The 25,800-nt window shown below is 42.1% G+C and overlaps 4 protein-coding genes across 5 annotated transcripts in view; 2 read left to right on the top strand and 2 right to left on the bottom strand.

Moving 5' to 3' along the window:
- necab1 (N-terminal EF-hand calcium binding protein 1) overlaps nt 1-123 on the bottom strand; it is a 31,829-nt gene extending 31,706 nt beyond the window's left edge. The window contains exon 1 of the mRNA XM_041955538.1: nt 26-123. Coding sequence (XP_041811472.1) covers nt 26-115 — 90 coding nt within the window. The 5' untranslated portion in view covers nt 116-123. The remainder of the gene's footprint in view (nt 1-25) is intronic.
- A 3,123-nt stretch (nt 124-3,246) lies between these two features.
- Nucleotides 3,247-16,552, top strand: tmem64 (transmembrane protein 64). The gene is made up of 3 exons (XM_041955404.1): nt 3,247-4,809; nt 12,401-12,556; nt 14,445-16,552. Exons 1-3 carry the CDS (start codon nt 4,099-4,101, stop codon nt 14,634-14,636), a joined length of 1,059 nt encoding a protein of 352 aa, XP_041811338.1. The 5' UTR covers nt 3,247-4,098; the 3' UTR covers nt 14,637-16,552.
- Nucleotides 16,553-21,258: 4,706 nt separating this feature from the next.
- tdp2b (tyrosyl-DNA phosphodiesterase 2b) lies at nt 21,259-23,926 on the bottom strand. Of its 2 annotated transcripts, none has more exons than XM_041955799.1 (7): nt 23,695-23,926; nt 23,322-23,446; nt 23,043-23,192; nt 22,738-22,829; nt 22,278-22,396; nt 22,010-22,180; nt 21,259-21,822 (listed from the first exon to the last, which is right to left on the bottom strand). In XM_041955799.1, exons 1-7 carry the CDS (start codon nt 23,839-23,841, stop codon nt 21,541-21,543), a joined length of 1,086 nt encoding a protein of 361 aa, XP_041811733.1. In that variant the 5' UTR covers nt 23,842-23,926; the 3' UTR covers nt 21,259-21,540. The 2 variants fall into 2 exon arrangements, with proteins under 2 accessions (XP_041811733.1, XP_041811734.1); XM_041955800.1 differs by having other exon boundaries at nt 23,638-23,772.
- A 287-nt stretch (nt 23,927-24,213) lies between these two features.
- Nucleotides 24,214-25,798, top strand: acot13 (acyl-CoA thioesterase 13). The gene is made up of 3 exons (XM_041955994.1): nt 24,214-24,362; nt 24,476-24,660; nt 25,392-25,798. Exons 1-3 carry the CDS (start codon nt 24,279-24,281, stop codon nt 25,549-25,551), a joined length of 429 nt encoding a protein of 142 aa, XP_041811928.1. The 5' UTR covers nt 24,214-24,278; the 3' UTR covers nt 25,552-25,798.
- Nucleotides 25,799-25,800: the final 2 nt, after the last annotated feature.

Below are 25,800 nucleotides of genomic sequence, written 5' to 3'. Positions count from 1 at the left end.
AGGATTTAAAATGTGTTTTACTTACATCAATGAAAATCGACATTCCCTTTTTTAGCTCCATTTGAGCGCTGGGCTCCTCAGACACACACTGAACCTCCTCTGAACAATCCATCATTGACAATGTAGCTGCACGTGTAATCTGCAGAGGAATGTGTGCGCTTCAACCTCTTATCTGATCAAAGCCACTGGTCAGAAAGAGCGACTCCGCGCTACTGTCAAGTCAGCCGGAATAAAACACACCACTTCCGGCTTCAAAATTCACAATGACACCTTTCATTATTGCAAGAAAAGCATAATAAAAAACAGCTGCAAATTTTTCTGCTCCAATTTTACGCCACGTGTTGTTTGCTCAATTGCTCTGGAGATAATTCTTTGCATTGGGTCTACACCTACCAACACGTTTTTGAAAACTGCGTGCTTTTATTTTGAAGGCAAAATCACAGAACGTCCTGTCATGTACTCTCTGTCCTGACGGTGAGTCCAAACCTGCAGCACGTCTCCTTCGGAGCAAGCAAAGTGTCGCTCAAATGCAAATGTGTTTCATTCTGTGTTGCCCTTTAATATGTAGGCTGCTGTCTGCAGTGTAAAATACAGCTAAATTAAACGTTTTGTTAAAAAAACAAAGGTCTCTCAAAATGTAATTTCAGCTTGAATTAAACAAGTAGTTTAATGTCTTCTCTGTGACATTTTCCCTGAAGAAGTTTTAAAAATGTGATATATCTGCAACAACAGTGGTTGGACAATATTGTATTGGCTTTTGCGCACCCTCATCAATTTGGATGAATATTATAAAAAATATTAGTTATATTAGTTTGGTCTCAAAAGTATTTTGCTGCACAAAAAAATGATTACATTTTCAACAAGTGTTAAATGTTTCCACATAAATGCAAAATAATCCGACTCGTAAATGCTCAAACAGCCTGCGTGGTGCTTGGATTGGATGTAAAACCGTGCAACAGTTCCATCTAGTGGACTGTTTCAGTAGCACAGCAGTCAATCCCGCCATCTAAACAAACCAATCATGAGCATCGTCAGTGTGAAGCGTTTCATGTGATCTGTGTATGCCGTATGACTTCAGTGAGAAAGCCTCAGAGCAGGTGGAGACCACAAAAGTTTTTTTGAGGACTAACACCGAGGGGCTTTCTTTGCCCACAGCTGGAAGAGTCAGGCGGTGAGCGGTGGCGAACGCATGAATGCACATATTGTCTGCTTCACTCCCCTCATTATGAATTAATGGTAAGCATGCCAAGCGGGGAGATTCCCTTCAGGCGACTGTATTATACTGTATGCTCTCAGAAATACCGGAGAATGTAGGAGAATATCAATACAAACTCTGTTTCATACTAAAAATCCAGCATAATGGATAATACAAAGCTTTTTTTTTATTAAAAATGCATGAATTTCATGAATCTGAAAGTGTGATATGACTTCCATAAATGATTGATAGCCAATGGGTTTCCTGTATCAGAACAAAAAGAATAAGGACATTTAATTAAGTGCTACACTTAATATATGAGCAGTCTGTAAATTCTGATGCACTTAACAACCATCTAAGACAGGCATCTCAAACCGGTTCCATAAAGGGCCGTGTGGCTGCAAGTTTTCATTCCAACCAAGGAGGAGCACACCTGGCTGGAATCAATTAATCAGCTGATCTCAGTCTTCAGCTGATAACTAAGTGATCCCTTGATGTCGATTGGTTGGCCTGATGTGCTCCTCCTGGGTTGGAATGAAAACCTGCAGCCACGCGGCCCTTTATGGAACCGGTTTGAGATGCCTGATCTAAGATCAGCCTACATAAAGCAGTTAAAATTAGCTCCACCTCAACCCCCACAAAAATAATGCTGCTTACATGGTAATTTATCAGAAGCAATAATACAACCATATTAATCATATTATGCTGAATGAGGCCATTTTGCATAATGTGTGCATTTGGTAGCCTACTTTAAGTGCATTTGGTTGATAATACACGCTTTTTAAATTTTAAGTAACATGCAGTGTTTGGGCATTATGGTATTACTTCTGCTATTCTAGAGTAAAAGATGTGAGTTCTTTTTCCACCACTGTTAATTTTCATTATAGTTTATCAACATATGCTCTTCCTAGCAGTGGTGGAATGTAACTAAGCACACTTTGAGGTGCTTTGTGCTACTTTGTTCATCAACTACATTTCAAAGAGAAATATTGTAGTTTTTACTTTACTACACCTATCTTACGCCTGCAGTTACTAAGTACATAGCAGAAAAAAAAAAATATGAACAAAACACATAATCAAATTATGAAATGTGTTGCATGTTAGGTTAAACAACCAAACGGTATAAGAAGACACCAAAATGTCCTTCACCCCTACAGACAACATTCAAATGTGTGTTCATCACTGATTATCAAATAATGCAATAAACTAAATAATAATAAAAGCTCTGTATGGGGCCGTTCTTCTTAATGTGTGCTTTTGGCAGCCTACTTTTAGTACAATATGTTTGTAATACTTTTCTTGTTCTTTTACTTGAGTTAAGTTTTATGAGACTTTTACTTGTTATGGAGTAGTTGAATGCTGTGCAATACACTTACTTGGGTAAAGGACGTTAGTCCTTACACCATTGCTACTTGTAGTTTCACTTACAAGTGTTTCCATTTTACTTAATACATCTTCTTAACTACGTTTCAGAGGTAAATGTTGTATTTTTCAAAGCACATTAACTCGCAGGAAACATCTGTGTAGAATATGATCAACCCATAAAGTGTGATGCTTTACCACAGTATAAAAAATCAATACCGCTCTACTTCTGCGAGCTCCATTAACATTCATGTTAATTGATTTGTGTACTGTAGTTGTATATTATATTGATAGCTTTAAACGTAAGTAAAAGATCTAAGTGCACCCACTGCTTCCTAATTGATCAACTGCCTCTCATTGTGGAGCTCTGTAATGTGGATATGTGGTTAGACTTGAAAGCCCTATTAATGAAAAGTGATCGAATCTAAATAAAGTAAGTAAAAGAATAAAATTTAGAGGTGAAGTAGTTCACACATCACGACACAGCTGTGGTCGTTAATTCTGCATATGTGGCAGCACTGTGGAGCAGAAACCATCCTAGGATAATTGATCCAAAACAAACATAATTTGTCGTGAGAGCCCTCGCAAATCTCGCGATGGCAATCAGAGCGCTCTGATTGGATTAGAACGTCTATCGGTCGGTCACGGGGGCTGGGGTTACTTGGCATTCTGGGACACAAACAGTGGTCGGTATGAATAGCTTTAACAGCGACAACAGTTGCAGCTTCCACTGTGGAAGGAATGCGACGAGAGGAGCAGCAACACCCAGCTAGCAGTGAAAGAAGGAACTGTTTTTTCATGCCCGAGTCCTGCGTCTTGTTTGCCGCTCTGCTTCCCGGGAGAAGCGGACGAGGAGGCCAGCTACGGCGGTTTAGTCTCTGAAATGCAACGGTGCACTTTATCCACGCTGAGAGTTATTTAGCTAACGACGGGAGTAAGTTAGCCTTGCAGTGGTCTATGCTAGTGTGTTAACGTTAGCTGGGTGGGCAATGCTGGCGGAGTCATAAAAGTTCATATCCTTGCACCACTTCGATTCTCTTCATCTCAGTCCGAAGAAGCGTTGGATTGTTTTTGTCAGTGTCCTCCCAGCTCGCCTCTTTCCTGCCCTGACAGCTCCCTCCACCCGCTGACTTGAGCTGAGGGGTGACAACTCTGAATATGGCGAGTGTTTCAGATAGAGACTACAAACCTGGCACGTTTAAGTCATTGGACTGGCACCTTGCCCAGCTAGTGTACCCAAGATAAACACTGGATAAATTGGACAATTCATGTAATGGCCAAGGAGAGTGACGGTTTTATCTTTATGTCTCTCTACACGGTTGCTCTCAGAGTTGCAGAGCAATGGGCTACCCCTGCTGAAGCCATCTTCTTAAGTTAATAAATACCTGCCTCTGTCGAAGCTCAACAAATAACTACTGCTAGACATGAACTTCCGCTGGATGTGAAGACTGTCTGGGAATCTCAAACGCCACATCTGTCCCCAGGTCGGACAGTTCATCTGCTCCCTGCCGCTGGGCCCCAGAGCTTGTTTGAGGGCCAACATGTCAATGTCAGGGTCCACGACCGTGCAGCTTTTCGCCAAGCTTGTCAAGCATGCTGTGGGGAAGGCGCAGATTCAGCTAAACCGCTGGCTGCAGAGGACCGCCACGGATGAGTGTGACAAAATTGACATCCTGATATGCAGCGCCTTTGATGAGGCAGGGGCCGGCATAGGGAAGTCAGATGAAGACCCCGAGGTCATTGGTGCCACAGGGGGGATGACCTTCAGCAGCAGTGGAGAGTTCAGGCACCCATGCTGTATCACCACCTTCTGCTTCAAGAGCGCCCTGCTGGCGTGCATCCTGACTGCTGTGTGCTTCTCCTCGGTTGCCCTCGTGCGCCAGTACCTCAAGGACCTCCTGCTTTGGGTGGAGAGCTTGGACAGCCTCGTCGGAGCCCTGCTGTTTATAGTCGGTTTGATTATCGTGTCGTTCCCATGTGGATGGGGATATATTGTTCTTAATGTGGCAGCTGGCTACCTCTACGGCTTTGTGCTGGGCATGGGACTTGTTATGGTGGGGGTTTTAATAGGGACCTTCGTGGCACACCTGGTGTGCAAGCGACTATTGACTGACTGGGTGTTGAACAAGGTCGGGAACAGTGAACAGCTCAGTGCTGTCATACGAGTGGTGGAGGGAGGAAGTGGACTCAAAGTTGTGGCCTTAGCGAGACTCACCCCCATACCTTTTGGGCTCCAAAATGCAGTTTTCTCGGTGAGTATGGAAACATTTGACCAGCTTTTCCCGTTCTCTTCAGAAGGACATTAGACAGTCATGTAATCTCCGTTGTAAACTCAAATTGGTTTAAGCAGAAAGATCACAGCAGTGGACTAGCCAGGATCAGAGCTCATTACCCCACTGGAGGACAGTTCGACAGATCACTTGCAGCCATGAGAATCAACCCTGTGCCCTTTTTTGATTTTACATTAAAATGATTTTCTTATTGCTGGCCCAACCTGCCACACAGGAGAATCATAACTAGCCAGAAACCAGTCTCAAGGGACAGACAGGAGTATCACATGTAGATGTTAATCAGTTTAGTTGTGATGAATTTTTGACATAGTAGTTGATCGCTTACTTCACTATTCAAGGCAGACCACAGTCTAGCAGAGAATATGAGGGCAGTCCCCAGAGAAAGGAAGCTCATTCCTCTTGGAGATAGTGGAAGTGCTCCTATGAAATGAAGTCTGTTGTAGCCTCAGGACATCAATTATTTTATCAGTTTGAACTACCAGGATCACATTTTTAAGTCCTAGTTTTGTGTTTTTGTATTTGGAGCAGTGTTTTTTTCTGAAGTCAAAAGTGATCAGGTGATGTTATCATAGTGTAGACCAAATCATTGACAATAATTATTTTGTGAGGTACATCTAAAGTCATTGGTCAAAGCAACAAGCACCATGTGACCTACATAATAAAGCTGAACAGCATCAGGATATTGCTTTCCGCTGCACTCCTACACTTAACCTGAGGCCCTTGACCTTCATACATGGCATGAATAATTTATGCTCGCTGATTACCCTTTTCAGTCAATTCATTGATACTGCCAAATAGTAAAAGCCTTGAGGGATATGTTACTTTATTGTAGAAAAATCAGCTGGGAGGTCATGCAACGTGAAAACATTAACAGTTATGCAAGTTGTAATTGAATGATTAATGAAGAATACTGACCCAAGGGTGAACCTGATGTTATGTAGCCACCCAGCTTTAGATCTCCAGAGTAATTTGAGCCATAAAGCTCTCCAGTTGCACCTGTATTGCTGACATTGAGCTGTAAATGCCTTAGCAGTACCACATTTTCAGATCGGTTCCCTTCACATAATTGTCCTATATTAGCCTGTCTCCTAAATAATATGCACAAAGTTGTTAACACTAAATACAGATATCATAAGGTTGCAAAAATTGAGAAAATTTAGATGAAGTATTTGTTACTGCAGTGTACTGGAGTGCACTAACAGCAAAATGATATAAGTGCCTGCTTGTATCCTTTACTTGTACAGTTACAGTTAATGTGTGCATCTCTATACATCTATATACAATCATTTTTACCTGATGAAGATCTGACTGGGATGAAACATCGTCCATCTGTGTACATTTGTGGTTCAGGGACAGTGGTCAGGTTTTGTTTTGTTTTGTTTGTGACTGATGTTTTCATCACTACCTATTTTATGTAATCACAATTTTCTGAGTTGAGATGTGAGGGTGGTCAAATGTCTATGGAAACATCTGGTGAGAAGAGAATCTAATAGTGTTGAAGGCAGAAACCAGCAGCAGCACAAACATGCAGAAGTGGATGCAAAGTGGGGAACTTGAAAGGCATTTATAGCTTAAAGCATGAAGGAGTTGATGCACAGGCCTGAGGCAGGAAAAAGAAGATGACGCAAGTGAGTTTCACAAGCACAGTAATTGCATGCTGCAAAACCAGTAAGTTTTCTTGGGTGACTGATTTACTTACTGCATTTCTCGCCTGTATGGCTTTGGCTTTTGACAGTTCAATACAAACACACACTATGAATATCAGAGCTGTATTGACCCAACTCTGTTAAATTTTGAGGCCACAGTTGTCAAGTTTTACACCTAATTTCATTATGTTGGAAGCTGTTTCTAATATTTTGTCTGTCCTCATTATTATCCATAGGGGTGCAAAATATTAAAGCTTGTTCATAATGAAGTAACCCAACACAATACCCCAACAGCCTCCATAGTCATTATAGATTTGAGTCAAAACCTGTTTGTTGACAGTGTCAACAGAAATTAAAAATTAATGTTTCCTAAGTGTAATATTTATTCCAGGGAGACTGGATTAGATTGCATTGTAGAGATGTACTGTAGAGTCCTGTTAAGAGTTTTGATTCCTTGCTCTAATTATAGTATGTCAGCATGTTGGGCTGCCTTTTCCAAAAGTCATAGAATATTTTGTTGGTGCTTATGTTATTGTAAAGAGAACAATGTGTTGAATCTAAGTTTTAATTAAGCTTGTTATAATATGCCTGTATTCCAAGCAGTTCAGCTCAATACATTTGAATTCAGCGTCAGCTATCATTATTGTCAGTCTAGTACATGTTTGCATTAAGTGACAAGCAGGCCTTGCTATTGCATTTGTCATTATGGAATTAAAATCAATATTTGTATAAATATATCTTTACAATTACCATCCAAAATTCTGTTATGATATGAAATAGTACCGTACAAACAAAGAGTTTGAAGGCCTGCTACATAGAAATGCTTTTGTCGTAAATTTACATTTTGCATTAATAACAGTTGTAGTTCTGCATTATGTTAATTATTGAGTAATTTGCAGACTATCTTCTCAATTAATTGGTTAATTGTATTGTCTACAAAATGTCAGAAAATAGTAAGAAAATCTGTTGTGACTTCCATGCAGATGTGTTCAGAGTGCCAGTTATTCAACCAACAGTCCATAACCCAACGATATTCAATTGTCTATCATGCGACAAACAAAAGCATTAAATCCTCACATTTGAGAAGCATCATCATTATTATATTATAGCGTTATTTTAGACTAAGAGAACACTTGCGAATTCGTGAGAATAGTCATTGGCCAACAGGGAGGTGAGCTCACCCCAGCGATCGGCCGACTGTCTGCAGGTACAAGAAGCACTGCAGGCAGCAAACATTTGTGCTGCACCTGTCATTGACTGATTGGCTGGTACTTGAGAAGCATCTCAAATTCAAGTGCTTGGCCTGTGACATTAGAGCTGAACAGTGAGGCAGTGATTTTAGCACGAGCCAACAAAAACAGGTGATTAAGAGTTGGGGCTGACCTGTTGACATGCTCTTTAAAATCTGAGATCATTTATTTGGGAATTAATTTAAATGGAGGATGAGGCTGAAGCAGAGTCTATTGTTGGCATTGACGGTGGTGTCTCAACTCGACATATGTTTTGAATTAAAGCTTTAAGAAGCTTGTTTTTCAGGGCTTTGTGGTGGTATACTGGAAATACTTGTGAATCCAATTAAGGATTAAATTTAAGGTCCAAAGCAAGTTTAAGACAGTTTGTAATGCTAAAAATTAATGATTTCTTTGCATTAGTCCCACATGAGGCCAGCACATAGATTCACCTGTTTAAAGGCTTCTTTTCTGAACAGGACTTACAAACCTGGCAGATGGTCTTTCTTTGCCTGACTGAGTTAAATGGCTTCTGCTTGTCATTGGTTCATACTTTCGCCTTCACAGTTGGGACATACTGTAGTTCTGAGTCCAAAGGTTGAAATGTCCCACTTATGCCAGGGTCGTGGCTCAAGCTTTAAATGTACCTACAACACTGAACTTACTGTTTCAATCTGCAGAGGTGAAAATAGGGTGTCAAAGTCAAAGGGACAGACTTTTTACGCTGTGCTGCCCAGCTGCCGCCGCTGTCACTGGCATTATTGGGGCTCCACAATCTGTTTGCCAGGGTGAAATTACAAGGCTGGTTAATTGACAGCCTTGTAAAATGCAGTTTTTGAGCTTGCTCTGGGTCATTATCTACAAGCAAATAAAGCCTGTTTGAAAAAGGACATCAGCTTTCAAGCAGCTCAAGCACAACGACTCCAAAAAGGAGGCCATTTTTAGTTTTGTGCCAGTTTGAATTTGTCATATTTCTGTGGGTTAGTTTCAACTTGTGACAGCTGTTTGCCTTTGAAAATGCAGCTTGTCTGTGTTCGACTCATTGTCATGACGTTTGAGATCGTTCCCTTTGACATACTTTAGGTTTACAGATTTATAGAGTTTTTGTTTCATTTTTACTGACATACCGGCATTTTTGGCAAACGCCTGGTCTCTTTCAAGCTGAGCTGGTCGGCTAATGTTCCTGTGAAATCTCACATATCAAAGTCCTGGTTGCCACATCTGTTTTACTGAGACGTCACTCTTTCACACATGCATTGTAGCTCTGAACTTATATAGACGTTACCAGGAGGAGCTGTATGTGAGAACGCACATGTCTGATTTAGCTGAATTGGACTTTTACCTGCCAGCTGCTTAGTCAGCATTTCTTCTTCTGGGTCTTGAACCCATGTGTGAATAGAGCAGGTCATTTTCTGGAGAACTCACAGTGAGTGAGTGGGTGTGGTGATGATGTTGCATGGAGAGTAGCTGCTTTTTACTCTCCTCTGCTGCCTGTATATTGTGGATGTTTGTCAGTGCAAAACAGTCATCATCATGGATGCACGCTCTACCCAGGCACCACCCCTCGCTTAGACCAAAATGGAGTAGTTCCACTATGTGAAAACGTGTCTGAAACAGACAGTCTCCTGTTGTGTGCTACGTGTGGGGAAAGGTCAACTCTGGAGATCGTCTGGTTATTAGTCTCCAAACACACAAACAGTTCAGTTCATATGAGAACTGAGCATTCATAGTCGAGTTATGATATATGATATGAGGAAACAGCTTCTGCCTACCACCTGCATACAAATTGAAGTTAAACCATCTAGCATTTTTTAATGCATTTAAAATCAATATTTTTATAATAACAATGTATCAAATGACAATGTGAAAACAATGCGAAAGGGGTCGCTCGTAGTGATGAACCTACAAAGAATTATCACCTGAATCTGCAGATCCCCTCAGCTTTGAAGAGCTTCATAGAGAGTTCCAGCTCATCGTTTTGCTATCAGGCCCACAACCTTACTATGTTGGTTCCCTCTCAGCACTGGAGTTGTTTTCAGACGCAGAAGATGGCTGTTTCCAGGGAAAAAGCTCTTAAAACCCAGTGTACACTACCTGCTCAGCAGACAGACAGACAAAGTTGCAGCTAGCTGTTGAACGTCATGGAGCATTTAGCAGCTAAAGAGCCAGATATTTCCCACAAGAGTCGGTAGAGGTCACAAACAGAGCTAAAAGACAGGTAGAGACCAAAAACAGAGCTAAAAGACAGGTAGAGACCAAAAGAAGAGCTAAAAGACAGTGAATTTTGGACTTACGTTTGGTGGCCAGATGCACGAGTCCAAGTGAATAATAATATTTCTATTTAAGTGTTCAATGTGTCAATAAGCAACTTTTTGACAGCAAGTTTACTTAAACGCTGATGACATGTTAGTGTTTGCAAATTAGTGTTTCTGCTGCCCCCAAGTAACCAATAATCATTTATTATGAACCATCATTCAAAGTTGGAGAAACTGGAGAAATCAGGTTGTCGACTCTTCACACACAAACCTCAATGTGATTTTCTTTTTTCCCCACAGCTGGTGAAGTGAATGTCAGTGTGCAGCCTTCACTGGGGAGTTTAGCCGGCCCTGCCAGAAGCAGGCTAATAAGCCGAATCCCCCAGTTCGCCTGCCTCCTCTGCTACACTGTCACTTCCCAGCCCGGAGGGGTTTCAAACCCAGCTCAGCCTCCCACTGTGCACCTTGTAATTCATCTTACCTGGTGACTCATTATTGAGCCTTGCTGATATTGTATCTTTATGATCTTTGTTCTCCACAATAAAAGGTGAAACTAACCGTGGGTGGGTACTTCTACACCCATACTGGCTCACGGTGGAATAAGTGTTGTCTGCTCTGCCCTTGGAAAGCACTTTCTGTGGACGAGGCTACATTACACCATGCCCCCCGCTTCTTTCTGCTGAAGTGGATGGTGCCACATTATAGCGGGTAACCTTAAACGACACACAGACTGCAGCAGTTAGCAAAACAATGGGACAGCTCAGGAAAAATGTATGTGAACCCTTTGCGCACGAAGGTGGACATATTCAGGTCTCCGTGTGTTTCATTACGCATTATAACCTTTACAACTGCTCCCTGGCCTGTCTTCATCCCTCTGCTGTCGTGATGAGCTGATGAAGCAGTTGGAGAATTCATAGTGTGATTTATGGGACCCTATATGTAGGCAGACATGTTTGTGCAGCCTGTAGATAGGATAATTATACACTGTGCTTCACCTTTCTTTACAAAGGGTAAACCATGCTCGTGTCCAGATACAAGTAGGGATAGAGCATCATACAAGCAAGCCTGAAATTTACTGTGCAGTCAACATACCCCACTTCCTGTTTTGTTTACGAGCACAAATTCAGACCTGCATTGCTGCTGCTCTGAATAAATCAGGTCAGGCCTAGGATGGAGTGTTTTTCACTTGAATTTGCAGATTATCTCGATACACGGGCTTGCAGAAGTGAGTAGGAGGTTCAGTGGGATTTCTCTGTGCGGCTATAAAAATACCAACGACCAGCCCATCCCTGGTCGTAAGACAGCTGCATTCGCCGGGTGGGAAGAGACTTCAGAGGACATGTGCTTCACAACTCAGGGATGATGGCTGGGAGAAAGAGAGTGCATTTCTGTTCTTGTTGTGCAGCTCTCACAGGCTCACATGGCATGTCTCAGAGATCGGCTGAAGGCGCTTGGGCTGTGTTGACACATGGTTTGGACACATCGGCGCTAATCTTTGAAGGAGAAAGGCCTGCTACATGATTGCAGTGAGGAAAGAAACGCTCAGCTGAACATACTGAGGGAGAAGAGCTTGACAACATTAGCTTGATTAGCCAGGTTTTGATAACGTCAGTGTCATATAAAGTGTAACCCAGGCTCTTGTAGCTGTGTAATGTGATAACAGGAGAGGGTTTAGGATCTCTTTATGAAGAGACTCTTGGGCAGGATCTTGCAAAAATGTTTTCCAGCCCTGATAACATTTTGGCTCAGGCAGTGTCTTGCAGCAACACGCCACGGCTCCCGACACGCCGCTATCAGCCACAGCGCAGTCAGAGTGCACACACTGCCAAGGTCACATCCTCACATGCCCGGCGCAGACACATCGGCTTATGTCATCACTTAATCAAGGGATCAAGGGTGACAGCGGCACAGACCCTTGTTTATATTTAGGTGGTTGTAATGAGATATGAAATGAAACGCTCAGCTGGACGTTTTATGGCATGTCATAGTTCAGGGTAATTACACAAGATGGTATTTAAAGGCTATTCACCAGCCCAACCAGATCTTGCAGTTTTTGAGAACGAATACATTTGCTGCGGCTTTCATCAACACTTACGTCGTAGTGACCTTCTTGTGTATTTTTCTGCTGAATTGTGGCAGTTAAACTCACAAAGAAAATATATTTAAAAAAGCAACAAAACTTTGGAGGAAGCGTTGCACATTAGTCTCAGTTCAAGATGAGGGAGTCATTCGGCTGTTTTTCAGAAAGGAGTTTTGTCGTGTGAATTAATTTCACCTGCAAAATATCGATCTAAACATTTACCAGCAAGTACAGCTGTCAGATAAATGTAGTGGAGTAAGAAGTAGCATAGTATAGTTTTTCCAGTGTGTTAAATCCTTTCATTTCTTTTGTCAAGTTTCTAAGATGATTCTCCATTTTCAGATCACAGATGTGTCCTTGCCAAACTACCTGGTGGCCTCCTCGGTGGGTCTGTTGCCCACTCAGCTTCTCAACTCCTACCTGGGCACCACGCTTCGCACCATGGAGGACGTCATCGCTGAGCAGAGCGTCAGCGGCTACTTTGTGTTCAGCCTGCAGGTGAGCTGATGATGATCACACATTGGTGTGGAGATACTCTTGTGAAATATCTGGGTTTCACATTTTGCTTTGCAGTGGTCTTAAAATGTGTTTAGTACCGTGTCTGGCTTTGAATTTTGTCGTTATTTGGCACATATGATGTGTGAAATAGATTATGCTGCGATCATTGATTGACCAGGTACATTATTTAGATCACTAGGCTGTTGGGATGAAAACAGGAAAAACTTGCTTTTGCTCTTTTCATTTATATAGCGGTGATGAGTGAAGCTGTTGCACTTGTTGTTCATAGTTGAGTGACATAGAGCTCTGGACCACACCCATAAACTTTAATGAAATGTTGTCTAGTTGGATGAGTACTTTGTTCTCCTTTCTCATATCAGAATACTTCCTGTCCACCAAGCCTGTCAAACCTCATCCAAGTGCTCTCACTGACATCTGCCCTTCCCTTAAGCCTGCAGTTCCTTACACGTCCAGAGTGGGAATGCTAAGCCTTATGTACATGTGTAAAATATGCTGCAGTTCTGTTCAGCTCACCCAAACGTCGCTCGGAGCACCTGTTCAGCTTCATGTAGTCGTCACAGGTGCTCAGGGATCAGGGCTCGTTTCTGAGTGCGACATTTGACAGGTTCACAAGGGTCAGAGGTCAAGGATCAGTTAAAGATTAAGTAGGTATCAGTGTTTCATGCAGAACTCCAAATGGAAAACTGGCCTTAAATCAAGGAAGCTTTTTTTTTTTTAACTCTGGTGGTGGGAAAGTCCATCTGGAATAGGTGATTAAGCCCAGTCATCTTTTACTGTTGTGTATCAACCAGGATACACATCATACATGCACAATCATTTGTATTTTCCCTGACAAATGCTGTATATAGAAAAAATATGGACTATCTTGAGCCATATGGATTCTTATTTGTTATTATTTTCTTTGTGACACCACTTTGCTTAATAACAGAGATAGACTGATCAGATTAACCAGATGAGATTTGGGGCCAATGCTGACCAGACACAACCAATCCACACTAAATACATTTCTTTGTTAGTGTTATTATAAAATTCAGTGTTTCCGCTGTTAGTTATGTACATGAAGTTATAGCCAGCTGTGGACCCAGTTTTCAGCAATCCTGGCCTCATATTACCTTTAAGGGATAGTTTGACATTTTGGAACACAGTAACTTCCTAGTCATCCAGTCTTCACAGGTTGCCTGGCAACTGCTCAGCCTAGTCTGGCACATGACTCATAAAATGGCAAATTCTAGTTTTTTACAGGAGATATAGCATGTAAATTATTAAGCTTTTGATGTGCTGGTAAAAAGACTTTGTTGCCTTTGGATAAAGCTCGGCTGTTTCCTCCTGTCTCCAGCCTGAGCTAAGCTAAGCTAACCGGCTGCTGGTGGTAGCTTCGTGTTTATCATCAGATATGAAAGTGGCATCGATCTTCTCATCTAACTCGTAGCAAGAAAAGAAAAGCTGTGTCCTTGCCCAGAATGTCAAATTATGCTTTAAATTACAATGATCACAACCAGTTTTATTTTTGAGAATTACAGCGTACGTTTGTATCAGATCAAATATCAGTATTTGCAGATACTCTGATTTGAGGCTTCTGAATTGACAGGTGCCCACCTGCCAATATCTGTCCCAGATGGTTAGTTAGTAAACTGCTCAGTAGCTTTTCAGCTCTTTTCAGGCAGTTTTTCCAGGAATGTTTGATTGATGACTTTTATAGCTGCTTGGTCTGTCTGAAGGTTTCACATAAGACTGAGTCTGAGGTTTTGATTGTGTTGAACACGGTGTAAAGAGTTTGTATTGTGTTGTGCAATAGAAGAGTGACGAAAGCAGAAACGACTCCTGTGTGCAGCTGAGTTGAACACACGGCCTCCTCTGTCCCTTGCAGATCGTCATCAGCATCGGCCTGATGTTCTACGTCGTGCACCGTGCTCAGGTAGAGCTCAACGCAGCCATCGCCGCCTGCCAGATGGAGCTGAAGTCGTCACACATGAACGGCTCCTCCACCAATCACGGCGGCTTCACCTACTGCAGCAAGAGGGCAACCGCTGGCGGCGGGAACTGCATTAACGTGGTGTGAGCCACCAATTGACACGAGGCAGCGAGCTCGTACGACTCGGCCACCCAATTGTGCGACTGCGGAGCTTGAGGAAACCCGCTGAGTTTAGACGGCGTCTGAAACATGGTGGCGGTGGGGTTTGTAATTTTCAACATTGAATTCTGACCACCCTGAAGCGTATGTCGTTAGTCGATGTGGTGTTTTACAAGTGTGGGACCATGCACCTTTGAAGGAAAGGCTGCTGATGGAGACGGTTTAGCGATACGTCATGTTGGGAGGTTTTCTTTTAGTTTTTTCTAAATTATTTTCATTAAGGTACTTAACATTTACTCTGATACAGGGGATGTCAATGAAATAATGATGTTTAGAGATTATCAGAGGTGGCTGAGTGAGTGAGTGAGCGAGTGAGTCATTAAAAAGAATAGCTTGGCATTAACTGCCTGCTAACACTATGAATGTGCAAACTGGAGCTTTCTAGAGAACCAAGGAATTGTTTTTTTCCGTTTCAGTGTCAAAAGAATGCCAACCTATGCACCTTTCTTTCATTCTACATCTGTTTTTTATTTTAAGGGATTTTATGATTTGTCTTCATCCAATGCTAATTCACAGTGCAAATAATAAGGGCATTATTAGTATCTTTGAAAGATTTGGCAGTTTAGTCCAGTTCATTTGTGATGAAGTGTCTTATTTTTGGACTACGGAGAGAGGTTCATTACCGGCCTCCCTGACCGTGAGATTTCTGCTGGCTTGCGACCACGTCAGCTGAATTGGCCTTGTCTGCCCGGAGATCATTTTAGCACTTCTGCAGTTTTGATAAGAGCAGCTGGAGAGGAGAGCAGATTTCACAGCGGGAGACTCGGGAATGTTTCTGCCAGGAAAGCTGAAGTGCAGCGTGACTCCTCGGTAGCACAGCCACATGTTCTGCCGCAGAAAGATTCCCACAGCGGACTGAAACTGAGATGTTAAGCTTTCCCGCCAATGTTCAGAATTAACTTTGATTTTACATTTGTTTTTGTATCACAGTTTTATTTGACCGTAAGATTATCCGGTAGGATTATTACATAGGTTTTGCTTAAAATCATAGTTCTGGCAATTCTGTGCAATACGAAGAATGGTGACAAAATGGCATGAATGTCATATTTCAGTGCTGAAACCAAACTAATCAGAAATGCGCTCACGCATACAATATAACACAAACCTAAGTCTGTGTTTATTTAAGGTTTGACTTAAAATATAGACGAGTAAGCTAGACGAAGAGGCTGTCATTTTTTATGTGCCATAATTTGATAAAGCTGATCAGACGCCATGACACTGGCCCCACCTGAGCTGAGGCTACACATGACTGATGATTTTTTTTTTAATACTTAATGTTTCTGGTAATTATAGAAATGATCTGTGAAGAGTTTTTGTGTTTTAGCTCTTAGTAATATGACAACAAAGCTCTCATGCTGTAGGTTCTTTTGCACAGTCGCAACAACAGACAAGCATTATTTTCATACAGACGTTAAGAAGGGGTTTGGTTGATCAAAAGTTTAAACTGATGTGTCTCACAAGCCGACAATCAAACACAACATGGACACTAAGTGATGAATGTGATAATACTTTTTATTTTTACATGAATTATTGTGATGCTGCTCCTCAGACAAAGTCTGATTGAGGAATAATAAGGGCTCCTATATGAAATATCCATCTTTATGTCCCTGTATTTGGTCACAAAAGCCTGTTTTGTAATGCTGGCACAACCTTTTGTTTTATCAATTCCATTTTTGTACTACTGTTGTTTTTTCTTTCTTTCTTTTTGGTCTTCAAAGCCAGATTTAATGTTCTCCCAAACACATTCCATGCTGTCAGTCCTCTGAAGGCTGTAGAGTTATTTTCATGGTAAATGTTGGTTGAAAGGGCCCCTTCCTGTCTGAATTTAGCAATAATGTTTGAAAGCAAAAAAAAAAAAAAAATATATATATATATATATATATATATATATATATGATAGAAGCCCCACCAATAAGATCTTTAGCCCGGTGTTGGGAATAGCTGTTTACTACCAGTGTTGAAGATTTTCTGTCAAAAGTGAGCAAAATCTGCATTCGAGCTGTTCGGTTGAGTGTCGATATTCCCAGGTTTGTGTTTCTGTGTTCAACCTGCCTGTTACCTCCCGCTGCCTCTGACGGACATTTCTGCGCTGCCAATGATGAGGACACACGAATGTCTGTGATCAGAACAGCTTGTTCAGATTTGCAGCACCTTCTTTGGAGAGTCCCTAAACCTGCTGATCGCTTATTGATGTTCAGCCATCAGCCTCTCGCTCCTGTCAAACCTGAATCCCCTGAATCCATCCCAGACATTTTCCTAGTCTCTTACTTGAATTTGAAAGTTTACGTAGAGTGAGATGAGTACATTTTATGGCAGCGACATTTAGAAAATCTGCTCACTACTCTCACTTATAAGGTGTGGAAAAAGCATTTTCTCAGTTCCTGTTGTAAATACACCAGTCTTTCACCTGACAGCAGTGACATATTTTAGGAAGTGTCCCAACCCTCCAAACAAAGTGTGATTCAATGAAGCTGTTCTGCTCAGACACGGAAAAGAAGGTACACCATGTCTAATGCAAAAATCAAACACATGAACCTTGATCGGCCGCCGTGGACACACTTAGTTATATTTTAGTCTCTCAACAGGGACTTTGAAATTTTGGGATTATGGAGATATGAGCAGTTTTACAGTAAAGACTTTGGTTCTTCCTAGTGGGCTCTACTTATCTTAGATATAGTTATGCAACAACTGATTCCTAAGGGAAGTATATTTCATAGACACCCACACAAGACCTGAATCTGCGATGTAACCGCACACCTGAACTGTTCCAGAGGCGTACAGCATGATATCAGAACTTAAAGGATCAAGTTAAGGGTCTCGTCTGGTGCTATGAAATGCAATACTTCCCATCTGTATCAAGTGCATTACACATATGCTGTATTTTGTAATACAGAGAATTTTACAGTGTATAAATATTGATATTTATCACTGTACGATGCTTGTTCAGTGTTATTTATGAGAGAGAGAAAATAAAACCTGTCTGACTTTGTTATAAAGTTTTTGTCCATTTTTTAAACTTGTCCATTCTTTAAAAACTAACCTTTTATGAAAACTGAAGGATTACTAATCACACTAAATATAACCAAGTTCAAGTATTTACTGTTTGCGGATAGTGATTAACCCTGATCTTAAAAGGAATTGTTCAACATTTTGGGAAAGATTAATACCACTTTCACAGCTGTATGTGAATTAAGTACTTACATTAGAAACCATTTGACAGAGCCATGCTAACTTTTTCCCCATGTTTCCAACCTTTGTGCTAAGCTAAGCTAATCAGCTGCCGGTGGATAACAGTGGTAGCAGTATTTACATGAACTTCTCATCTAAGTGTCCCACAGAAAACACTGTGTAAGCATATTTCCCAAAATGTCAAACTTTTGCCTGACTTGTATCTAGTCCACTCCCTTTTGTCTTTAATAATTTACAGCTCAGGATACGGAGAGAACCACGGTCCCCGCTTGCCTTTATTAATCTTTCTGTGAACCTTATTTAAGATGGAAAAAGCAGCCTAAAATAACTGGTATCGATGGGGAACTCTTGACTTCGCAACAGATGTTTTCACAGAAATGTGTTTCTATCTTTGATGAGCTGCCACACATTTCATAAAATCCCCCCAACATCATAACTCCCAAATCCTGGCATGAGTCTCTAAATATTACCTGTCCCCCCCCTCCCCCCCAACCCTGTTAGAGTGATGGAAGACAGAATGTTCTCGCTCAGAAGGTTTCCCCTTATCTTGCAAACCTCTAAATAACTGTCAGTCCTCAAATATGCAGCAGCAGCAGCACTGTACGGCCAGAAATAATGCTGGCTTCTGGGGCAGTTTGTCACAGCGATTTTGAAGGGAGGTAGTGATGGATGTGGCGGTGGTGATAGAGAGTGGAGCACCACTTACGCTTGCCCTTGTCTTGCCTGAGACAAGCTATCTGTACAGGGGGGAGGTGGTTGTTAGCGTGGAAGGTGTCTGACAGACATGGTCCAGATAGATTTTGCTTGTCAACAGTGCTGGGCCACACACAAACACACACACACACACACACTGGAATGGTTGCCCGCAGCCATCTGCTCACACCCCAAATACAACAGAAAATACAAAAACCCAGCCACAGCCGAGCAGTCAAACACACCACACTCCTCTTGCGTTTTATTGCTCCATCTGTTACCAGGAGCTGCAGCGCAAATTTGTCTGCTGCTCTTCGCACAACTCGCCTCCTCTTCCGGGCTCGGGTCAGATCTGTGTCCGATCCGTCATCGTCCAACCCTGCCTCAAAGGACGGGCCTCATCCCAGAGCCTCCCCGCCAGCACACGTCCAACACAAAACCAAGAACATTCACTTTGACGGGCCTCAAATGAAAGCTCTAGTTCTCACTGAAGGCTACGCTTTTGGAGGAAAATTCCAAAAATATAAATGTGGGGCTTGTCGGCGCTTGAAAAACACATCTCGGAGTGAAAGTGTAAGAGAAAAAAAACGGGATGAGTGAAGTGATCTTGGAATACATCCAGCCTTCCAGAGGGAAACTTATGATGCAGATGTTTATGGATTTGTGGAGGAGGGAAACGTTGATAGGCCTCCGGCAGAGGGATCCTGCTCGAGGCAGACGGATAGACCACATGACCACTTTCTTGGCCCAGACAGCTGTTGCCTCCATCTGTACCATCTATGACCTGCTGCTGTTCTCCCTCCCTTGCCGTAGTGGGAAACTGCTCAGTGCACACACAGGGCAAAATGGTGCAGCCACCTTGGAATTTCTCTGATTTCAATAAGAATCACTATATTTTTAAATTTCCCCCTCCATAGCAGTTGTTTGCACAATATTTTTCCATCCAAAACCCATCCTGTACTGGCTTGAAGCTGAGATCAATTTAATTCCGTTGTATACCCCCGCCTCTAGTCATGCATGCTGACCCTAAATCTGTTTTTATGAAAATAATTGTTAGTTGCAGCCCTGCTTAAAACTGAAAACTAGCTACCAAATCTTCTTTCTTTTGCAGGTGCATACAAACCCAGGACCTTTCAAAAGGACTAGTTCTTAATCTGAAAGAGAAATAAAATGTCAGATTTGTGGCACAGTGGGTTCAATTTTGGTTGCCTGACAACAAGAACGAGGGCCAGAAGATAAAAAAGAAAAAGCTCGTTCTTGGTGTTTTCTGCTCTAGGTGAACTCGTTAGAGGTGGACAGACTTGGTTCATGTGTCCTTGTTAATCGGAGGGGGGCAAAGGAGGGAGGGAGGCCTGTTGGGATGACGCCTGCTGCCAGGAAAGAGTCACATCTGTGTCCTCTCCTAAGGTCAGCCCTTCTTCACTCTGTGTGACTGTGCTGTAAAAACCGTGCTGTCTGCTTGCCGAGCAAACATGGAAACACTCTCAGATGTGAAGGGTGCATCACAGGGCGAGGGGAGGCAGACGTCTTGATGGTGGTTTGGAAGAGACGGCGACGAGGAAGTCACATCCGGGTTGGCGTAGACGTCATAATGTAGAATGCAGATTGCAGGTACTATTAAAACATTGCACACAGTATCAGTCTAATAGGCCTTTTTTTTTACACTGGACATTTAAAGGTTTACTAATACACTCAAGTGTAAACAGTCATCATTAACATTAAAACAATACTGTTCCTGCTATTACATGTCAAGATATCTGCTGTGAAAAAGGCCCTACATGCACACCATATGACACCTATTTCTCCCACTAACATGTATAATTCTACATCTGCTTTGTTCCATCAAACATATTTCTTGCTGTGCAGCCAGATTGGGCGGATATCTGCCCAGTTGGTCTACTTTTTATTTATTTTAGTGGTTTGTGACAATTTAGACTACTTTTGACACAATCTGGTTTCTACCAAAAGCACACGGTCAATAAATGTCCCATGCTGTCCTCTGATTAGTGTGACAGGGCTCAGCTTGACATGCAATGACTGATGACTGAAAATGAAATTATTATTCGGTCATCGCTCTGTGGGGAAGGCTTGGTAAATTGTTCTCTTTCAAGACTTTTAACATTCATCCACATTATGTCTATGTGAGAAGAAAAAAATATCTTTATGTAACTTGTTATTTAATTTTAATGTTTTGTTGCATCTATTTAATTTGTGACATTTTTGTCACATTGCTCTAATAAAAATGGTAAATGTAATTAGTAGGTGAAAGTTAAGGATACCTGTACGACCACTTACAAAAAGGGCTTCAGGGCATTCATTCATTCATCCTGATGTGTGCTTGAATTCTTATTTGTGCACAACCGTGAGGAATTTGCTCCTAGTTCAAGGACAAATAGATTGATTTACAATGATGCAGTGGTTTAACATTTAGTTGAATTTGGAGTCACCATTCAGTCTTAAGAGTGATCTAATATTATTTCTTTCTATCATAATTACTGAACAACAATTGCACTTCAACTCTGTAGTGCTCTCTAGTGGTGAAAAATCAGTACTACATACACACAGTACTGCCCATATGCGGTTTCTCATACTGTTGAGTAAAATATTCTAGAATACAGTATAGGTGTATAGTATAGTCATTAACCCTCAGTCAAATTAATTTCCATAATGTGAATGTAGACTTTATTTTGAAATACAGCTTGAGCAGAGACTCTAATAAGACAGACACACAACGAGACACATTAGAAGGTAAATCTTAAGAAATCAAGATTCACATGGAGCAGCCTCAGATGAGGTCAGAACATTTTCTTTCACAGGGAAATTGTTAACGTGTTCTGAACCCAGACCTGAAGAGGTCTACACTCTAAATGTAAAACATACAAAACAAACTAGACCAGCTGATCTAAATTAAAACATTTCATTGGCGCGTTTTATATTGTTTTGAGCATTTCTACCCAGCAGAGAAGCTACAGTAGATTCCCCAGTGATCACTCGTGTAGCGTCCACAATCCAGCTTCTCCAGTCCCACCAGGGCCATGTGGTCAGGGGCCAGGCGTGGGACGCCATCCTTGGTGGCCGGGCGGAAGTAGATCCGGTCAAAGCGGCAGCGACTGACAAAAGGAACAGTCTTGTTGCTGTTGCTTTTGGTGTCCCATGTGTAGCGGCAGTGCTCCTGCTTTCCCAGTTGCTCCCATACATCGCAGACACTGGGGGGCAGACCCACCTTGGCCACCTGAGATGGAGCCCAGAGCAATAATTACTGAAGAGGAACACTGTGTGATAACACGTTTTGGGGGGAAATTTAAGAACGAACATGCTGTTATGAACCCCCCCCATTGTTGCAGATGTTATTTAGGCTTTTGAGCCAGCAAACATCATATTTTTACAAGTCACACATGATGCAAAGACAATCGACTCACCTCGGGGTCCCTCAGGTTCGTGTCCCCTCCAAACAGGACCGTGACATCATTCGGGGCCTCTCTCATCCTCTGCATCACCACTTGCAGCTGTTTCATCCGCTCCCCTGCGTGGCCTTTACAGCTCTCCAGGTGGGACGTCATCAGACACAGCTTCTGACCTTTGAAGTCCACCTGATTTCAAACAGAAGAGTCCAACTTTGTATCTGCTAAGGTGAGCTGAATTGAAGCACATGACACTGAGTATTAGGACAAAAGTGTGTGCACGGACCTGAGCTACGAGCAGATTCCTCATCATTTGAGTGGTGGGGTACGTTACTATCTCGCTCTCCAGGAATTTGACTCGTGACTTCTTCAGCATCATCCCTGTGAAGTAACCTTCTTCACCACCTGGTCAGCACAAGTTAACAGGAGGGATATTTTACACTGCTGAAGTCGGACATAGTTTATCCGATATTCTGTATAATACAGCTATGATGCCTTTTTCATATTTAGCAAAACATACTGTGGACCAACAAGGACAAAATATCTACATCACAGATTTTTTACACAGCAGATATTATGACTTATAGCCGGAAAAGCACAGGTGTTACAAATAACATCAACAATATTCAAACGAGCCAACACTGGACCCTGAAAATGAAGCAGCTAAATGGAATTCAGCCATCATTTATTTTGTTATTCACACTCGGAAAGTACTCAGTGAAAAAAGCCTATTGCGCATATCGTACCTTCCAAGATTAAGTAGCTGACAGCCCGTTTCTTCAGGTACTGCACGTACGGTGGAATGAGCTCCTGTAGGAACACCACATCTGGAGTGTATCTACATGAAGAGAAGATTCACTTTTCAAACATCGTGTGCGTTTCCGCTTTGTACTAACCTGGTGAGGCTGATGTGGCCTATGTGATCTCTGCATCTCTGGAGAGATACATTAGCATCTGATAGACAGATATTCAAGAAGATTGGATTGAACCCCAGAAAATGAAATATCAAGTGATGCTGACAAAGACTAGCAGTGTACAAACACAAGCTTACAAGACTATGAAGGAGCACAGGCCTCTGGCACGTTCTGCAAGGTTGTCTGTATCAAGTCCATCCACGTTCCAGGAGATCAGTGACAGTTTAGCGTCATCTTCTTCCGGGGGTTTGCGTGTGGAGGCCGGGCTGTCTTCAGTCAAATCTATACTGGAGATGTTTCAGAGAAAGTTGATTAATTCAGAGTTGTTAAGTGTTGGCTGGCCATAACAGAAAGAGGCATGGGTGAATGCCATTACACAGCCATGTTAACCAAAGGAGGGAAGACAGCAGACTTACCAGTCTCCTGCAGGCTTTTCCTCAATCTTCTGCCTTTTTGTTTTGAGGCCAGTCTCTCTCTCTGGAGAATCTTCTACTTCAAATACTCTCTCCATGTCAGCCTCAAAGAATGAGTTCAAAGCTCTCTGCAAGATAAATGATGGGTAAGGTAAGTCAGGGCCAACTGCCTATAGATTTCTATGTATTCCATAGGAGAGTTTTAAACATTCATTCGCATTTTTTTAGCAGAGGCTGACCTAGACAGTGAAATAAGGTACCACTGTGCTGAATTTAGCTTAAAAGCTTTTGGCATTCTGTATCTAGGTGCAACACTAACCCAACTAGGTCATGTCACATCTGAGAGGCCTCAGTTGGTGCAGCTGCTATAAGTTACCTCCATCTCCCATTCATTTTCAGCCAGGTAGCACTGAGCCACAGCGACGTCAGTTCCCGCTACTGCAGCAAATTCCTCGCAGAGGCGAGTTCTGTTTTCTTCCACATTAGAAACTGACGGTTTGTCCGAGTCGGATGTGGAAGCCATCTTTTCTAGTCACTACTTTTACCTACAGAACTGCACAAGAAGAAGTCGAGTTAAATGTAAACATCGTTTCATGTCCCTTCCTCTCCACAAGTTATCTCAGGTGTACCCGTGAAAGGCTTCCGGGTGTACTTGCGCGTTCCAACAAATCTAAGTGCATCAAAGTGTGCTTTGTATAACTGACGCTAAAAACTGTAGACTATGTTACACATAATGTTGAATATCACCGCTAGTTGTTATTATTGTGTTGCTTGTTACTTACTTACTTACTTCCTAAACACCCTTAAAAGATAGTATCGAAACGCAACAACGCAGGCTAGAAGTTTAGCATTATGTTTCGTCCGGACGACTTATCAAACGCAACAGCTTCCGGTACGAAGTAAACATAAGTTTGACATTGACCAGTGCTTGATCCAGCCCCTGCCTTACATTTGCTAAATATGTTTTCGCTGCCTTTAAATTCGTTAAAGCAAATAATGAGAGTAATGGTAGAGCATCCAGGCTTTGAGAGAGTCCTGAGCAAGGTAAAAAATACACATTCTGCGACATTTTTTGACTGCTATACAAACTCAACAGTTTACATAGCTAGCACAGGTCCGTTGTTGCACTGTCACAGACAGCTATGTGCTTTCCTCAGGTGGACGTCTTGTCCGGCGGTCCAGGTAAAGTGGTGTGTGAGATGAAGGTAGAAGAGGAGCACACCAACCAGTTAGGCACGCTACATGGCGGGCTGACAGCCACCCTGGTCGATGCCATCTCCACCATAGCGATCATGAACACAGAGAGGGGAGCACCAGGAGTCAGTGTGGATATGAACATAACGTGAGTCCATGAACACTGTAAATCTTAAAAAGCGCAGATTTATTCCCCACTGACGCCCAGAAACCCGGGCATCGCCTGTAGATTAACCTGCGAAATTCAAATGGACATTTGAGCTCTCAATTGGACAAATGTAAGCATGGGTTGCAATGATTGCAAGGTTCGTAACACCAACGCCCTGTATTGTGAAATGTGTGGAATGAACCGCCATAGATTGCTAAAAGGTGGAACTAAGAATTGAAGCAACCACTTCAAAGACTAGTTGTTATCGTGTCTTCATTTATTTCCTCCAAATTACTGTTGCAATTTGAATTTAACCTTGGAGTGGTCAAATGTGAACATAGTGAATCTAAAAGGCGTTGCTAAAAATACCTCCATCAGCATATAAAATGCCGTAGTGTGTGCATTTTTATCTGTAGAATGTAAACTAACCCCATGTTCCTAAAACCCTAAATGCTCCACAAAGAAATACAGAGGACATGAGCTCAGTGTCCTCAGCTGTACCTGCAGCCCTGATTTCAGGCCTGGGAAAACAAAAGGTTTTCATCAACATGGGACCCCTGAAAATGTGACATCTGCTTGTCTTAAAATGAAATCAATTCACACAACTGTGTTCCTATTTATTCCCACTGAGGTTGACTGTGACCTTCAGCATATCAGCATATAACCAGGTCAGATTGAAGATTAACTTCATTAACTACAAATGACTGGAAACAAATGTCAATGTCTTACAGATACATGAATGCTGCCAAGATTGGAGAGGACTTACTTATCACTGCTCAGGTTCTGAAGCAAGGACGGACGCTGGCGTTTGCCACCGTAGACCTCACCAGTAAGGCCACAGGGAAGCTCATAGCACAAGGAAGACACACTAAACACCTTGGCAGCAGCTAAACTGTCTCTCTGCGCACCTGTCTATAAATCACTTATCATGTAACTATACAGTCAACTGAAGATGTAAACTAACTTCTGCCTGTAAATAGTTTGCAAAACCAGTGTATATAAAAAAAAAATAATGGTAACGGTGCTACCACTCCTTCCCTACTCGTTACTCATTGACTAGTGATCTTACATATTTGCCATCAACACTTCTGTATCAGTGGTACTGTTACATGCACATGCAATAAAACAATTGGACAAACG

Source organism: Chelmon rostratus, chromosome 16 (assembly GCF_017976325.1).
Source record: "Chelmon rostratus isolate fCheRos1 chromosome 16, fCheRos1.pri, whole genome shotgun sequence".
Classification (NCBI taxonomy): domain Eukaryota; kingdom Metazoa; phylum Chordata; class Actinopteri; order Chaetodontiformes; family Chaetodontidae; genus Chelmon; species Chelmon rostratus.
Note: the sequence above shows the minus strand (reverse complement) of the source record. Positions and strands in the feature narration are given on the sequence as shown.

What these genes read in the sequence shown, in the direction of transcription:
- tdp2b (XM_041955799.1), bottom strand. Translation starts at nt 23,841, where the DNA reads ATGGCTTCCACATCCGACTCGGACAAACCGTCAGTTTCTAATGTGGAA. An exon ending in AAAATGAATGGGAGATGGAG is followed by an intron (nt 23,447 to 23,694) that starts GTAACTTATAGC and finishes TTTATCTTGCAG; the next exon opens with AGAGCTTTGAACTCATTCTT. An exon ending in GGAATCTGCTCGTAGCTCAG is followed by an intron (nt 22,181 to 22,277) that starts GTCCGTGCACAC and finishes GTTTGAAATCAG; the next exon opens with GTGGACTTCAAAGGTCAGAA.
- tmem64 (XM_041955404.1), top strand. Translation starts at nt 4,099, where the DNA reads ATGTCAATGTCAGGGTCCACGACCGTGCAGCTTTTCGCCAAGCTTGTC. An exon ending in TCCAAAATGCAGTTTTCTCG is followed by an intron (nt 4,810 to 12,400) that starts GTGAGTATGGAA and finishes CTCCATTTTCAG; the next exon opens with ATCACAGATGTGTCCTTGCC. An exon ending in ACTTTGTGTTCAGCCTGCAG is followed by an intron (nt 12,557 to 14,444) that starts GTGAGCTGATGA and finishes TGTCCCTTGCAG; the next exon opens with ATCGTCATCAGCATCGGCCT.
- acot13 (XM_041955994.1), top strand. Translation starts at nt 24,279, where the DNA reads ATGTTTTCGCTGCCTTTAAATTCGTTAAAGCAAATAATGAGAGTAATG. An exon ending in TTGAGAGAGTCCTGAGCAAG is followed by an intron (nt 24,363 to 24,475) that starts GTAAAAAATACA and finishes TGCTTTCCTCAG; the next exon opens with GTGGACGTCTTGTCCGGCGG. An exon ending in AGTGTGGATATGAACATAAC is followed by an intron (nt 24,661 to 25,391) that starts GTGAGTCCATGA and finishes AATGTCTTACAG; the next exon opens with ATACATGAATGCTGCCAAGA.